The sequence below is a fragment of the Scleropages formosus genome, chromosome 20, assembly GCF_900964775.1.
Source record: "Scleropages formosus chromosome 20, fSclFor1.1, whole genome shotgun sequence".
Lineage (NCBI taxonomy): Eukaryota > Metazoa > Chordata > Actinopteri > Osteoglossiformes > Osteoglossidae > Scleropages > Scleropages formosus.
The window spans coordinates 16,847,645-16,864,400 of record NC_041825.1 but is presented as its reverse complement, the minus strand read 5'-3'; the positions used below and the strand labels follow the sequence as shown (position 1 = coordinate 16,864,400).

The 16,756-nt window shown below is 39.3% G+C and overlaps 1 protein-coding gene across 3 annotated transcripts in view; it reads left to right on the top strand.

The window, feature by feature from the left end:
- Window positions 1-16,756, top strand: part of ca10a (carbonic anhydrase Xa) — a 155,856-nt gene that overhangs the window by 68,313 nt on the left and 70,787 nt on the right. For all 3 annotated transcript variants that reach the window (XM_018761443.2, XM_018761444.2, XM_029246529.1), the window contains exon 4: window positions 968-1,110. In XM_018761443.2, coding sequence (XP_018616959.1) covers window positions 968-1,110 — 143 coding nt within the window. The remainder of the gene's footprint in view (window positions 1-967; window positions 1,111-16,756) is intronic.

Below are 16,756 nucleotides of genomic sequence, written 5' to 3'. Positions count from 1 at the left end.
CATTTTGTCAAGTGGAGAAATTTTCCTGAGACGGGCAAAGTGTGGGGGGCTACGGTAAAGCACCAGCTGGTGGCCAATCTTCGGCGATGGAAGGGCTGCAGTTGCGGCAGATTGCGACACGGCTGGGCCTTCTTCCCTTAGTCAAAACCCAGTTGGCTGACAACGCACTTCAGTCCTAGGAGTCCTTCTTTCATTTTTTGGCCCACAGGCATACTTTGTTTTTCCTAAATGTGCGCTGTGTCACCATAAAAGTTGGACAAGGACCGTCTCATAAGCGCGGTAGCGACTCTGCCGTTAGTCGAGCTGTCTCGTTTCAGTCGATGGGAGGATTTGGAGGGGGGGGTGAGCTGTTGAAAAGTGCCCAAGCCAATAAACAGCAGATGGTACAAATGTGGTAAAAATATGCAAAGTCCCAAAATTAACTACATTTCCAGCATGAAAGTGAGAATGATATAACACTGCTAAAATAGCACCTGCTTCTGTACACATCAGAAAAGCTTTGTGAGGTTTTATGCTTCACAACACCTGACTGTGAACTGTGCCGATTACCCCTGAGAGTGAAAGTGCTGATAGTCAATAACTGCGGTATAACATAAGTGTGTAATGAAATTAATCCTTTCTCAGTCTCGCTTGCCAAAAGGTTTAATAATAGGACTTTGTTCCCGAAAGCAAACTTGGCAAATGGGGACCAAGCCCGGCTTTCCACGCCAGCTGATACCTACTCCTATACAGTTTCTCTGTTTTAATTAGTGTGCTTCTATAATTTGACAACTCACAATATGAGACATATTATATATAGCGGTATCTCTGGATGGGATGGTCAGTTTGTGCACCATATGGTATTCCATTCAGATGCCTGTCAATCAAACAGACCTCAAAGGTTACATCAAAGATGGGCTGAAATGCAAACCTTAAGCTGTCATTTCAATGTATTTACTTGGTTTTTTTTTTATTTATTTTTTTACAGTGCCATCTTTCTGGGGGTTAGTTAATTCAGCATGGAACCTCTGCTCAGTGGGAAAGAGACAGTCTCCGGTCAACATAGAAACCAGCCATATGATCTTTGACCCCTTTCTCACCCCGCTGCGCCTCAATACAGGGGGACGCAAGGTAAAATTTTAAATCCACTTTCAGTTTTCTATTTCTGTTGTTCCTAACTGACGCCTCAAAAAGCTAATGCTGACTGTTATATTCAAAGTGGAGGTGGGGGCTCACTGAGCTCTCAGCTGATTGAAAAAATGTATTTGGGGGAAATGTGTATTGGAAAATATGGGAGGATCAAAGAAATATGTTGAGGGGAAATTTGAGAATATTTAACCTGCATATGGATGAAAAGTGAAAAAAGCCCTCACACACAGCCAGGATAAAACTCAATGCCTCTGTGCAGGCAGACTCATAATTGCAGACATTTTTCATTCTTACTATTTTTTGAAGGAAGATTTAAAAAGAAATTACATTTATCATACTAAAATGACATCAAATTAGCTGAGATGAAAATGAATAAATAGTGTTTTTTCCACAATCATTGTACTCTGGAAGCAAACCTAATTTCAGAGAAGCGGAATGTGTGGTATGTCAACAAACTGTTGTGGAAAAGCAAGTTTCGGGCCATCTTGCTGATCAAGACAACATTCAAAATAAAATATCTCTAGAAAAAAGCAGTCTCTGAGAAACTTCTTTTCAGTCCACATATGCAGTATGTAACCAGTTCTAGTTCTGTATGTTATTTGCCTTGTATTCCTGTTATTCAGCTTATATTTATGTTTACGAATAATTAATTGTTTAATAAATAATTTACTTGTTCATTTGTAAATAATCAGTTTAAAACACCACGATCAAAACTAATTAATCAGCATGTATTTTTCTAAATGAAGCTTATTAAAGACAGCAGGCCCAGATGCATTTCAGGTAATGATAGTGTGTGTAACCTGAAATGCTTGAACTGATCCAGTATGATAGATATAACCACTTAAACAAAAACAGACAAACCAACATAAAATTAAGTTTACCTGAAAGTTTTTGCTGCTCTCGTTAGGCTTCATTCTTAGGTGGAAGGACATCAGTGAATATAATTTTTGAGTTAGTTCTGATTTTTAATAATTGTAACCACACTGATTGTCAACTTAAGGTTTGTCACGGTTAAGCTTTGATTCTAATCTAACATCGACATTTAGTTAACATCAAACATGTAACTCAATATAGAGGAATATTAAGCTGCGTCATTAAACTTATATTGATTGTTATATAGTGGGTTGATTTACAAACAGTTTCGAGTTATGAACCAACTTCTGGTCCCAATTGTGTTTGTACAAGTGTATGAATGATATTACAAAGTTTCATGTGCCTTATCGATTGCACAAACATTGACCTTTTGTGACCTATTCACATGGGCCATCCTCTAACTATACAAAAAACAATAACTACTAAAAAGAGAGAAAAAAACTATTCGCTAGTGCTTTTCACTGCAATATACTGGAAGATAATGAATGGTTCAAGGAAATTAAAATGTCCTCTGAATGGAAGTACTAATTTATTAAGAGGAGACATGCATCAAGGTTATGTGTGTTGAGTTGGAGAAATCACAGTTATTAAATTGTCTGTATTAATTGAATATTTTCTTTGCTACAGAAGAGCTGCAGTTATCTGAAGAGGCTTTAATTAATTAAATCATTTCCATACAGTAGAAATGCTGGCAATTGTGTACCACAAAGTCTCTGACCAAATCAGGATAGCGAAAGATTTGAGGTCATACGAAAATTGGAAAATGAATATTAAAAAGACTTTTCTCTAAATATGTACTGTACTTTTTAAAATATTACCTCAGTGAACAATAGTATTTCACTTTATATCCGCAAGGTGCTGTGTTGTGCAACTTCTTATTTGTTTACCTAGAGAGCTCTGCTGACTGCATAAAATGTAAGGTGTACTTGTTTTGCTTGTTTTGATTTATGAAATGGGAACATAAATCAACCAGATGTTTAAGTTTATTTATGCTTTTTTCCAGTCAGGTTGGAATAATTGCAGTCAGTTTAATTAAGAGCTTTTGTATAAATCTTTTCGTATACATTGTCTTTTTTGGTTAGTGAGGTAATACTTCTAATGATAGCATTATGATTTGTACACTTCTAATACGCTTCTAATAATGTTATTAAGCCATATCAAAAAAGAAATGAGATGAGTGTGATGACATAACTTTTGTACCACCCATCAACATGTTAAGCAACGGGTACACAACTCCTGGTCCTTCACACTGGTAAGATTGACAATGATCCTCTCTCGTGTCTACAGACAGCGTTGTTAAAATTAGGAAATCGTAGGAATAATTTTCTAAACAGATATAAGCTATAAATAGAACGGAAGTGTCATCGAGTCAAGCTCAGCTCACGGCATCTGCTCACAAGGTTTTCTTGGGAGTTTTAAGCAGGGAGTAGATTTGTAAGACACTAGCTTCACTCAGTGCACCCGCATGCCATATAGGTCTCAAATAATTGTAACTAATCATTGTCATAAAAGTGTGTTTTGATTCCTTTTAGGTCACAGTGCACACAGAAGGAAATAACAAACAGTTGCTTGTCGTGTCACTTTCGTGTCATTAGTCATGATGTAGGACATTTGAAAAAATACATTACACAACCAAAATTTAATTTTCCATAAGTTCTTGGCATTTAAATGCCATTAAAGCAAGACTTCCAGTACAATCAACTAATTTACTTGAAAGCAGGTGTTACTGGCAGCTGAAGAAATTTATTGCTGTTATATCACTTTGTCACCTTTACAAAAGGTCATCCATTATAGGTATTGAGAAGATTATTATTTTCACTCCTTTTAACCAGATTCAAATTTTATTGTGATTTTGGAGCTACCTGATAGCTTTGCCAGTGGGGTTAAGGGAAAAAAGAATGAGTATTTAACATGCAAGAGGCCTGGCTATCCAGATGGTGTGTTCTTGAACCGTAGACAGGGAACACTGTGATGGCAATACTGAGTCACCATAATTACGGGGGAACAAGGAGGGAAAACAAACACTGGACTGTGCCAACAGATTCTTACTTTTCTTTGGGGGAATACTCAGTGCAGTATGTCACTTGGTCCTCCTCCTTAATGAATCTTTGTGATGAAGGATTGGTTGTTGAGTTTTGTGATGAAGATTTTATCTGGAACTGATCATAGTATTCATTTATATATTTATTTTTCTGTAAATACAAAGGATTATTGACAGTTTGATTCATGATCACACACAGCTGGTGAAGCCACTTGTCCTGAGGTGAACTGGAGCCTAACCTGGCAACACAGGGTGCAAGGCTGGAGGGGACTCACCCAGGACAGGGCACCAGTCTGTAGCAATATGCCCCAGGCAGGACTCGAACCCCAGACCCACCGGAGAGCAGGACCCAGCCAAACCCGCTGCACCACCATGACCCCCGCTACTTTGTGATCCGTCTATACAATGAGCAAACCTCTTTTTTCAAGTCAACGTTATCGCGTGTGTTACATAACAAACCTCATGTCCATAATTCCAATACAGGTGTCTTCCTAGATAAGTGAGGGACACTTTCTGCTGCCATCAAACATTAAAAAAAAATTTTTGCCCTCAAAAATTACTTGTTTTATGCTTCCATAGCATTCACAATTTTCATTAATTCCTAATATGAAGAAAACAGTCGTCTTTGTACAACCATTTAGTCACTTGTGCTAATATATTTAAAAAAATTATTACAATTTCCGTGGGGGTGCGGTGGCACAGTGGGTTGGACCATGGTCCTGCTCTCCGGTGGGTCTGGGGTTTGAGTCCCACTTGGGGTGCCTTGCGGCGGACTGGCGTCCTGTCCTGGGTGTGTCCCCTTCCCCCTCCGGCCTTACGCCCTGTGTTACCGGGTTGGCTCCGGTTCCCCGCGACCCCGTATGGGACAAGCGGTTCCGAAGATGTGTGTGTGTGTGTATTACAATTTCCATTTTGAGAGATACATTTCTTGTGTATTTAGTTCATGATAAATGTAATATTTATATATAAATACTGATATAATGAAACTGAGAAAAAATCAGTATTTAGACTGCGTTTTTCTTGTTATTGTTCTTTTCAGGGTAAATCTTCTGAAAGTGTGAACAGTAGTTATATTGTTGTTTAGATTCTTGGGATGCTGTGTGTACAGTTTTCCTTATTACTTTGGAGCTGTGACATAAACACAGATGCTTATAGCTGAAGGTAAAGCCCTTTTTGGTTGCGAAAACTGATTTAACTATGCAGATTACTGATTTAAATGAATCTGAAACAAGTTTGTGTTGGCTAAGCAGTTTCTTCACAATTTGCATTTATCTCTTTGAGAAGTAAAATTATTTTCTCTCTGTTTTCTTCTTTGTTAGGCTTTGAGGTGTTAATTATAGCTGAATTTCGAGGAATTGATTTCTTGGCCCCTTTTCAAACCATTGGAATTCATCTATAACCAGTATAGATAAATGCTACATGTGGATTTGTGTGGACACAGTTTGCATTATTTTATTTTAACTAGCAATGTTTTTTAAGCGGGGGGTGTGGTGGCACAGTGGGTTGGACCACAGTCCTGCTCTCCAGTGGGTCTGGGGTTCGAGTCCCGCTGGGGGTGCCTTGCGATGGGCTGGCATCCTGTCCTGGGTGTGTGTCCCCTCCCCCTCCGGCCTTATGCCTTGTGTTGCTGGGTAGGCTCTGGTTCCCTGTATGGGACAAGTGCTTCTGAAAAGTGTGTGTTTTTAAGCTTTTGATTTAAATCATATTTAATTTCACGGTAAAGTTTCTTAGATTTTTTTTTAAATGCGTTTTTTCTATTCTAGTCTAAAAAACTTTTGGTAAGATTAAATACAGTTGACAAGGTGTCTTGGATTAAAATCAATGTACAGTACCTACCTGTCAAATTCTGAGTACACATGGGAAACCTGGGCAGTACCTGTATCAGATAAAATGGACTGAAGAGTGCAATGAAAGCAGCCTTCAAGTGTCCAACATCACTAGTAACTGCTACAGAAGAGCTGGGGAGGCATGTTGACTTTTCAGTGTTTTAGTGAGAAACACAAAGCATGAAAATGCAGATGTAGCGAAAGGTACAGTCTAGGACCAAATCAGAGTTGCTAGTTTTGCAGGCTAAAGTGCACCTTAAGTGACACCTTCTGTTCATCAGCCCTTGCTCCTAAAGTTATAGATGAAGCTGTCAACGATACTAAGGACAAATGTCAAAGTAATTCCAGTAGAGTATGTAGGTTGGACAGGTACTGTGGATGGAACCGTTGTCAAAGCCTGCAGGCGTTTTCCAGAAATATTGCAGAAATTCTGAATCTTCACTGAAAGTCCTGCACCATAGCTGGAAATATCCCTTGGACCCTACATTCATTTTCAGATGTTCACAAGGCAAGCCTGCATGTGGATATCTAGAGACGTCATGACAAGGATCATGCCTGCTGAAGAGAAGGTGTAGCAGTTCAGCTGACATCGTCCTAAAAGGCCTGAGGTCATAGGTAGAATTCCCTTGATGTTGTACCGGTGTCATAAAGTCCTAAAATCATCCTGCCTGAGCATTTAGTGAAGCAGTGTAAACTGTTACCACCTAGTCTAAGAGACATTGGGACATAAGACCTGGCCTTTTCAATCACATGGTTATGACATCTTTTTAGTAGATGAAAAGCAACATACAGGAAATGAAATATAAAAATTTGACAAGTTTCTTGCAGTTGCATTAAACAGATCAGCTGCCTACTTCTTCACCCACCTACCATATATTTAGGACCTTATTCTAATTTAAGCCTGACTTGTGTCTCTGTCGGCTTTGCGCGCCTTTCTTTCCGTTCTTTGAAAGCCTGCCCGCTTGCGAACGCTGAAATGAGCAAGCGGTTTCATTTACATGAAGAATTCTAATTTTTTCAACCTGAAAATGATTTAAGTGGATTACACAAATGGTGATGTCACTTTCTTTCCAGCTGTGATTCGAACAGGCTCCGATTTAATGCAGATCATTCCTGGTGTTCCAAGCCGCATTAGCAGAGTGTAATGTTTGTGTGACGCCAGCGAGATAGCATAGAAATGCATAGTGTGCAATGCCATGAATCCTCTTGTTGTAATTTGTTCTTAATCTTGTGTCAGAGAGGGATTATCCAGTTAAACACTGTTACAAAAGTCTCCTATAGGAATTAAAAGAGCATGGTAAACTGGGCAAACACAGAGGTAAACTGACCCTAAGAGACCTTCCTGTTACAACAGTAACTGTCCTGAGGTGCTCCTTAATTTCGCTGAACATTTTTTGCCTGTTGTTATTCATGCTGGGAAAATACATAGCAAAGGCAAATGCTGAGACAATTAATCATCGACCAGTCTTCTAATTTAGATATTTTAGACATTTTACCGTTTTCGATGGAACCTCTGAGGATTGCTGTACTTAAAAAGCATTATATCAACTCAGAATAATGTATAATAAAACACACACACACACACACATTTTCAGAACCGCTTGTCCCATACGGGGTCACGGGGAACCGGAGCCTACCCGGCAACACAGGGCGTAAGGCCGGAGGGGGAGGGGACACACCCAGGACGGGACGCCAGTCCGCCGCAAGGCACCCCAAGCGGGACTCGAACCCCAGACTCACCGGAGAGCAGGACTGCGGCCCAACCCACTGCGCCACCGCGCCCCTCTCTCTATAATAAAACAGTTGTTACAAATTAATTATGTACTATTGTAATCTTTAATTACAAGTTCTCAGGCAAAAGGTGATATATCTACAATAACCATCTAACTCATTTAGCGCCTTATACTGTAATATGGGTGGCACAGTGAGTAGCGCTGCTGTCTCACAGCACCTGGGCGGGGTGAGAGGATGTGGGTTCAATCCCCACTCGGTCTGTGTGGGGTCTGCATGTTGCATACATCACATCCGAGTGCTCTGGTTTCCTCCCACAGTCCAAAGACATCCTGTTCAGGTTCTCCCATAGTGTGTGAGTGACAGAGAGAGTGTGTTCCACTGATGTATAGATGAGTGACCCATTGTAAGTAGTGTATCTAGCAATGTAAGTCACCTTGGTGAATAAGGTGTGTGGGCTGATAACACTACATAGAGTTCATTGGAAGTCACTTTGGAGAAAAGTGTCCGCTAAATGTATAAATGTAAATATCACAGAGGTTCTGATGAAAGTGCAAAAGACTGAATAGCATACAGCTGCTACTTAACAGATTAGTTTAAAAGTGTAATGAGATCATTGCAATTTAATACCTGTAAAATCCAAAAGATAATGCTATGTCTCTGTCAAAAAGCCTTTGAGCTAATTGCAGATCCCTCCATGTAGAAGTGCAGATAAGATCACAGCAAATGTGGAGATTTAGGTTCAAGATAGAGGAACCAAGTAGGAATCATACATGGTGACTCCTCAGTCAGCTGCAGTACGGGCACAATGGAAAGCCGCGTAAAGGCAGGACTGCGTGAAAGTCAGAAAGCGTGTGAGATTTCCACACTCGTCTTCCATGCCGGCGATCTCGATTACAGAATACGCTAAACTAAGTGAGGCAGTCAGTCTGAACTTTGTGGGGACAGAAGCAGCTGGATTTCACCGCTTGGCGAAATAACGCTGATGTGTTGCACCAACGACGCACACAGTGCACAGAGCTTCATATCCCACGCCTGCTTGCTGCTGAAGAATCGTGTTCTCGCTAAGAGAACTTACACTTGTATCCTTGCGTGCTTATTTTTGAGCACTTGCTCAATATTTTTACAGCTCCACTCCTCCATACAGTCTGTTTACTTTTTTATTATTTTTAATTTGTTTTTATTAATTTATTTATGCTATTTGTGTTTTCAGCAGTAGGTGGATAGTTCTCCTCAGAGATCCCTCTCCTCAACATTTCAGCCATGGGTCCTTGGGCCACTCATTAAGGCAACACAGCCCACCACTAGAATAAGACCATTGGTGAGTCATGTGACCCATCACCACCACCACCACTACACCCCGGAGTAGTTAGGGTTTAGTGTCAGCTGCTAGACATCGGGATCTTCAGGCAGGGCAGGGGGCGGCATCATGTCAAGGGTGTTCTGAGCGGACTCCTACCTGACAGTCAAGAAATAGAAAGTCTTCTGGTCTTCTACACAGACTATTTTAATGGAAAAAGAGGAGAGGGTCTCGCTGTTTTCATTTGTGCACACATACATTTGAAGGAATTAGAAGAATAGACTTATTGGTGTTAAAATAATTCCCACGCAAAGAAACGAAAGAAGTGGACAGCCATCGCCTCCAGGGACCCCGATGTTCATCTTGATCAGATCCAGGTTGTTTCTGTGTCCCTGCTCTCAGAAGAGTGCAGATATGCTGGAGCTTTCTGTATAGAAGTCCGCAACAGTGACTTCCCCTTTGTGTGTCTGCCAGCCTAATGGAAAAGTTACAAAACAATGTCTTCTGATGTCTGCTGAGCACCATCTTAAGTGTAAAAACTGAAATTGCATTGTGTCATCTTTAAAAATGACAAGAATAACAATTAATTCATTATTTTTACAAGTGAGTGCCATTTTTGTGTTGCTCCGACGTCTGAAATTAAATGAAGTCGGTCATTATTCTAGCAACACAACTTCTCCTGTTACACAATGTAGTCTAGCTTTAAATCAGGTCTGCGTGGCCTTCATTTTATTGTGCTCTTCGGAATGATTTTGAGCTGCGGATTCATTAAAAAAGAACACTGTCTGAATGTTATCTACCTTTCATGCCTACTTTTCAAGTTGTCATTATTATAATTTTTGGGTTTCAAGCATTATTTCTTAAATGTTAATTTGCTTGTTTACTTCTTTGTTGAGTTTTATTGTAAATATTGTATGATCAAATTGTATTATAATCCTGCATTATAGTCAGAATGGTCTATTCTGCACAGCAGTTATGTACCTCAAAATGTGCAATAACCTTATTTATACATCATTAAATGCAGTTACTTGCTACATTTTCTAAAAGATTTTTTTTGTTTTTTCTGTAATAAGTGGGTTTGTTAATTTGTGAGAAAGTTTGATTTTTAACCGCGATGCTTTAGAATTAATGAATGTGTCATGCTTAAGATGAGTAGATATTGAATAATGATGAAATGGATTGATGTTTTCCCATTAGTGTATAGATAGCAATCCTGGATGATATTTGTTTGGTGCAATATTGAAATGAATTCTGTACACATGGCAAATTGGTATTGTTGGTTTTCACACGTTTGTGGCTAAGGCTACATGTTAAAATTAGAACACTCATTAGTGTTTATTAGTATTTTGCATGCTGACGGAAAGTCTCCAAGGAACGGTTCTGTATGCTGCTTTATAATCAATGAAATTCTCCATGCTTTTATATTTTCCTCCTGCCCTCCTAGTGTTCTCACCTCACTCTTAAACTCCGTTTCTCTCATTGTGTGTCCCCCCCATCTGTTTATTCGTCTGCTGCTGCTGTTATGTTTCCTGTCGTGTTTTTCCATCTGAGATTCTCTTTTGCATTTCGTGCATGTACAAGGTTATCGCTCTCTGAGACACATTAGACAGCAATCTCAAATCCCTGGCTGTGTGTCCCTCGCTTCTGCCTTATTGCCAGAGAAAGGGGGGACCATGAGGACATCTGCAAGGGCTTTTATTTTTTCATGCTCACTAAAACCAACCCCTTTTAAAGCCATGTGTCCCTTCAGCTTTCCCTTTTTACCATAAACTACTTTTTTAAAATGATCCCTCTCACTTTCGTCATTTCTCAGACAGGGAGTTATTGCCAAGAGACCAATAATATCATAAGACAGCAGAATTTTTTGAAAGTGCTGACTTGGGAATGCCCTGTCATTTGAAGCTTTGATATCAATTTGTTATGAAATTAGAAGTGCTTGGCAAGAGGTGGAGTTCTGGGCAAGATCTCAGAGCTCCACCCTGTTTAAGGTCCTTTGCACCACGTTCCCTGAGAAACGACATTTCGTTCCACTCTTTACAAGCTATATAGAGGAAAGACAATAACAGGCCACTTGACTTGACTTGACTTGATTTGACTTGATTTGACTTGAAATTTTCCTTTTTTGCAGCTGTTTCACCAATTAAATGGTGCATAAGTACACTGAAGGATGGTAATTGTCTCAGATGTTCAGCATCAACATCCTATGACACAGTCTCTCTCATGATAGTCTTGTACCACAGCATCTGTGATGTGCAATCTGAATGTTATGACAATTCTTAGGTTTTACATGAGACAAAATGCACAAATTAAATCAATGGATGGCAAGGAAACAAGATAGAATTAATTTAAAAATAAACACAATGTGAGGATTTTTAAAATGCCCTCATTAGAGTCGTGTCTGTAATTTAGAGGTCCTATTGCAATTGTCAGTTTATTCATATCGTTCTTAACAAACGCATTTTTTCTAAGCCAATTAAAAGTAATTGAATTTTCTCATTAACAATTCTCTGAAACCTTTTTTTCTGACAAACATGAGAACACTTGAACGATCATCTGAATTCGCAGCACTCTTCTGACATGATAAGTGCAGTACAGGTCAAGTCCACGTCCTGAGGTTACTGCTTTCAGTTTCTCAGGAGGATCCTGCTTTAGCACCCTGCAGCAAAGTTCAGCATAAATTACCCCAGTAAAATATTTATCTGTATAAACACGGAAAGTGAGAAAGCAACACAATTTATAGTATCTAAATGTAAATACAATGAAAGAAACACAATAGCTTGTGAACAATATTGAACTTGGGTACAATATTTTGCTAAAATTTGATCAACGGAATCCTTAAGGGTAAGATGCAAAAAGATTATTTATACTGAAGGCTGTACGTGGAATAAGGCTGGAGTCGAATTATAAGAATCCTTCGGTGAGCAAGATTCAGTGGAAATTACTTAATTAAACAGCAAAGGAAGTGCTGTATTATTTACCAGTATGGCAGTGTCTAGACAGATAATGGCACTACTGTGTAACAGCTGATTGAAATGCAGTGTTTGATCATGCAGAACATTTGACTTATCTCATAGTCTTTCAGAGACCGAGCTCTTGACTTTCATTTCTTGCACAGTTTTGCCTCAAGGTCACATAACTTCCACCATATTGGATTTCCCTTACTTCGGTTCTTCTGAAAAGACCTCATGACTCTCTGGAATTCTGGGCCAGGCATATTTCATGTGCAGGATTTTCTGTGCACCCAGTAGTGCCTTTCAGGCTTACTCAAAATGAATCTTTTAAAAGACGTTACAAGAATTTAACATTTGTGCATATTTTCTAACTGATTTCAAGTTTACTATGCAAATAAACAAAGGTACACAGTGCACAGTGTTTTTGTGGCTGAAATCCCCAAAATGCAGCCTACAGAGGTAATGGCACGTATAATAGGGCTTTAACGGTTCTTCCGTGCAAACCTTAAATCGTTGCATGAAAGTAAAATGCGAAAGACGATATATCTTATATATAGCATTTTGTTGGTAGAAATAATACACTGCTTCTGCAGGAGACGTCACAGTCAGTATTAAGTAATACAGTTGCCACAAGTCACTGAAGTCACAATTACCTGGGCTAAATATTACTATTACGTGTTATCCGTTTGTCACAATTCTGAACTTTCTGCAGTTTTTTCCAGTGACGTGCTTGGCTCCTGTCATTAAATCATCCAAGGTCTACGAATAACCATAACTTTGAATGAGTTCTGTGTGTTATAATGAAATAACTGCAAGATTAAATGCAGTCTCTTCTCTTTCTTTACTTTTCTAAATGATCATAACTGAAGCTCATTACTTTACCTCCTTTGACAGGAATTAAATTTTTTAGAACATTCGTTTTTCAGATAACATTTCTGGCGCTGCATAATTTCAAAATATCTTTTTGTCCAAAGATATTCTAAATGTTTTACTTCTTGTGATCTGGTGGGTGCTTCAATGTAGGGCAGGAGACAGCGCATCAGGAAAGACAGTTCCTAGAGATTGAGCCCTGCCCTAATGGAATTGTGACATCCAGCTGGGACTGTAAACGTAAATGGCCTGACAACTTGGGGAGTGGTGTTTTGGGTGGTGTTTGGTTTATGGTTAGGTTTTGATTTTTCCATTTTGGTCATTAGTATTGCTGTGGCCCCAAAGAGTAGTTGCTTTGGTGTTCTGGCTCTGTTTTGGCTTAAAATAAACTTGTGTCTGTTGTTTCTATGTCTTAGTACTACCCTGTGACCGACCTCTGTCCCACAACCAGCCACAGTCTTTAGAATATATTTTCGAAATATTACACTGAAGAAACGTTGGTTCTGCCTGAGACTTAAAACAGAAGCCTAGTGGTCATGAGTCTGAATGCATAATGTTTCAGCATCAAATCAAAGCAAACCACTTTATTGTCACTCACCATAACAAGTGTACAGCTGGTGAAAATCTTTCGTGCATAATGGTTCAATATCCAGTATTATACCTAAGAAACTATTTTCACTTTGCTGATGTAGTTATCCGAAGCAAAATATCCAAAAATGGTAGCTTGCTGTTCTTACAGCAGTATTTTAGTGCCCATACCTTGTTCAAGGGACCCGCAGCAGTAGCTGGGGGTGGGGCTTGAATCAGCAGCCTTCGGCTTACAGTCTATGTACTTTGCAGCTGCACCACCTGCTCGTACCTTCTGTTGTTCGTGGTAGTTGAAGCTTCTTTGAGAAAGATCCTTGCATGAATACAGCACTCTCATATCCTTTAGCCATTTCAGGAAATGGACACTGTGCTACATCCGTGGTTTTTCAATAGCCAAGATCAATGCACAGCCTGATTAAGTTGTGTACTATAGATTTTTGCAGGTAGTCTCATCAAAGAGCCCATTTCTCTTTCTCTAATGATCCTGAACCTAAAGTTCTTATCCTCAGTACCTTAATTTTTGCCTGGCCATTACAAGCGGACAGTGACTTAATGAACTGCAAATAGGACAGGATTCCCGCATAAATCATCTCTGACTTGTTTCCTGCGGTATTAGAATTGCACTTCTTTCATCATTACCAAGCCTCTGGCAATTTTTTCCATGAGGTGCTGAAATGAAATTTCACCACTACGTCCAACGGATAATGATATAGTGGATGGTGTGAACAACTCTTCACATAACAGATGCCTTATAAAATGAAGGGCTCTGCTTTGGACATGACATACCACTCTGCTGGGCACAGTATACACTTTGGCTGTCTGCACCACACTCTGGGATGCTTTCTGAGAGTCTGCGCCGCCAATAGAGGTCCTCCTTACTGTTAGAATTGTAAAACTGCTGTCGTGTTGGCAAAATGCGCTCTGCTACTTTATAGGAAATTTCAAGCAAAGACACAAACCGGGCAGTGTGTGATTCAGTGAAGCATTCTGTTGAACACCCAGTTCTCAACTCATTTGCACCATGTGCAGCCTTACAGAGCTCCTGAAAACATATTTCAACACATATTGCTCGAAAGTTCTTTTGCAGATTACATCAACTTTGTGGTGTGTGAGTTTGCGTGACTTTCCCATGTGAGAGAATTGTCATGGTTTGGGGCGCCTTCGTTTAGGTGTGTCTATCATCCTGTGCACCACTTTCTGATGATTGTGATGATCACGGTGTCCCATCTTTAGCGGGGGCAGGAGCGCGTCGACGTCTGCACCACCCTTCAACACTTCAGTCGTTCATTGTGTGTCCCATTTTTTCAGGGGAGTGGGTCAGTCATCCTGTCCTTCACCATCAGTTTACATAGTAGTATCTATTTCGAAGTTTCCCTTCGACTGTGTAATTTTATATGCATAAGATCTTGGTCTTTTCTACTGCTCAAAAGTCTGAGTTCTGCAGCTGAATTAATGATTTAACTGAAGTTTCAACAAAACTTTTTTTTTTCTTTTCTTTGAGAAAGCCATTACATTAAGCCATTAAGTCCATGAAAAGCACATTCATGAACTAAACTGACATTCTTTTTGTGATGAAGACTGATTTTATTCTGAAAAGTCCTGTGACTTTAATGTGAAATGTAGACATTATGGATTAGATGTCATTCTGTAGAGCAGCCTCATTAAATTAACCTGCATTAATTTGTGTGTGCCGCCACACACTTTCAAGACAATGTCATTATGTAAAAATGTCGCAGCAGTAATATTGTTTATCGGTGATAAAATAAGTTACCTGCCCAATGGGTAACAGTAATTGATAGATGATAACTGTAATATATTAATTGAGTGCTGTTTTTAATATATTTTGGAAATGGGTGAAATAATTAATCACAAGTTATGAGAGTTCTTTTTTGGTGCTTTGTGGTTGGTACACATGGCCAAGAGCTTTTACAATTTTGCGGCGAAAGAGGCATGCGAAGGAGAGTTGCTGACAGAGCGTACACGCAGTTTGATGCAAGTGGCTGAAATGGTACTATAGATCATAAATGACCTTGACTGCCTATTTCCCGCAGTCATGAGAGCGCTGTGGCCTGGCAACGACAGCACATGTTGAACTTAAAGCACTCAAGCCTTGCACTTCAAATTTCAGCAGAAAACAGGCAGGTGTGGCAATTGGTGCTGGGGGAGCTGTGGGGTGCAAGCGTCCCTGGGGTGAAAGCAAGAAATGCATCTTTCTCAGCTGTCAGTCAATATTTTCCCTGTTGCGACATAAGATCTTCTCCAAAACATAAAATGCAAAACTGCGGTATAACTTTAGTTTGTCTTGCAACTTGTTTTTTATTCAAAATATCAAAATATTATAAACAAAGTGTTATGTGCTAGTATACCACACACACACACACACACACAGTCTGAAACTACTTGTCCCAAGTGAGGTCCCAGCAAACCGGAGCCTAACCCAGCAACGCAAGGCGCAAGGCTGGAGGGGGAGGGGACACACCCAGGACAGGGCACCAGTCCATCACAAGGTACCCCAAGCAGGGCTCAAACCCCAGACCCACTACAGGGGAGGTCCTGGCCAAACCCACTGCACCACCGCACGTTTATTTATTTATTGCTATGTGTCCGTGTGTTTGGCTTAAAGAAAATCCCGGTATACAAATGTTCGTTCAGAAGATACCGTACATTGTATTTTTCTATTGTAATCATATTTCCGGGACATTGGAAAGCACCATATGTGGCTGTGTGGCTGCCTATACATAAGTAATTATTTGCACTGAGCCTGAACATCTGCTTCTGCCTTTTAATTGCCGGAACACCATGTCACAGTGCACTATTGAACATATTTATATTATTTTATTCATGTTTAAATGTTGCTGTACATATAGTTCATACACTGTACATACAGTTTCCTTTCCTGTACTTCTGCTTGATTAGGACTTGAGCTTTTCAGTTACTTCCATATACGATTGGGTGGTATGAAGCAAGCTTGTATATGCAAAATTGATAAGTGAAAGAACGGTATATCGGTTAAGTGACCATTTTTAAAACTGACAGAAAAGCACAGGATAGGATTTTTTCCATATTTGATGTATTTATTTCAGTTTTTTGAATTTCCAACCAAAGGAAGAAATGTACAGAAAAACTGCACTTCTAATTAAATTTTTTAAGCACTAAAAATTCTAAAACATTAAGAGAAAAATTAATATCTACATAAATTTAATATGTATTTTATGATTTTTTATTTTTTTAAAATACTATAGAAATATTTTAATAAATTCTGAAAACGTTCTATGACAAACAGGCTGTCTATTCATTCAACACAGTGAGTTTTTGAATTAGGTTGTAAAGAATCAATCTAATGGGAAACAAACTCTTTGTTGTGAAATAATTAAAACTGAAGAAGAATTGTCATACCTATTTCATGCGTTGTATTTAAGCATATATAATAATATAAAAATATGTTAAA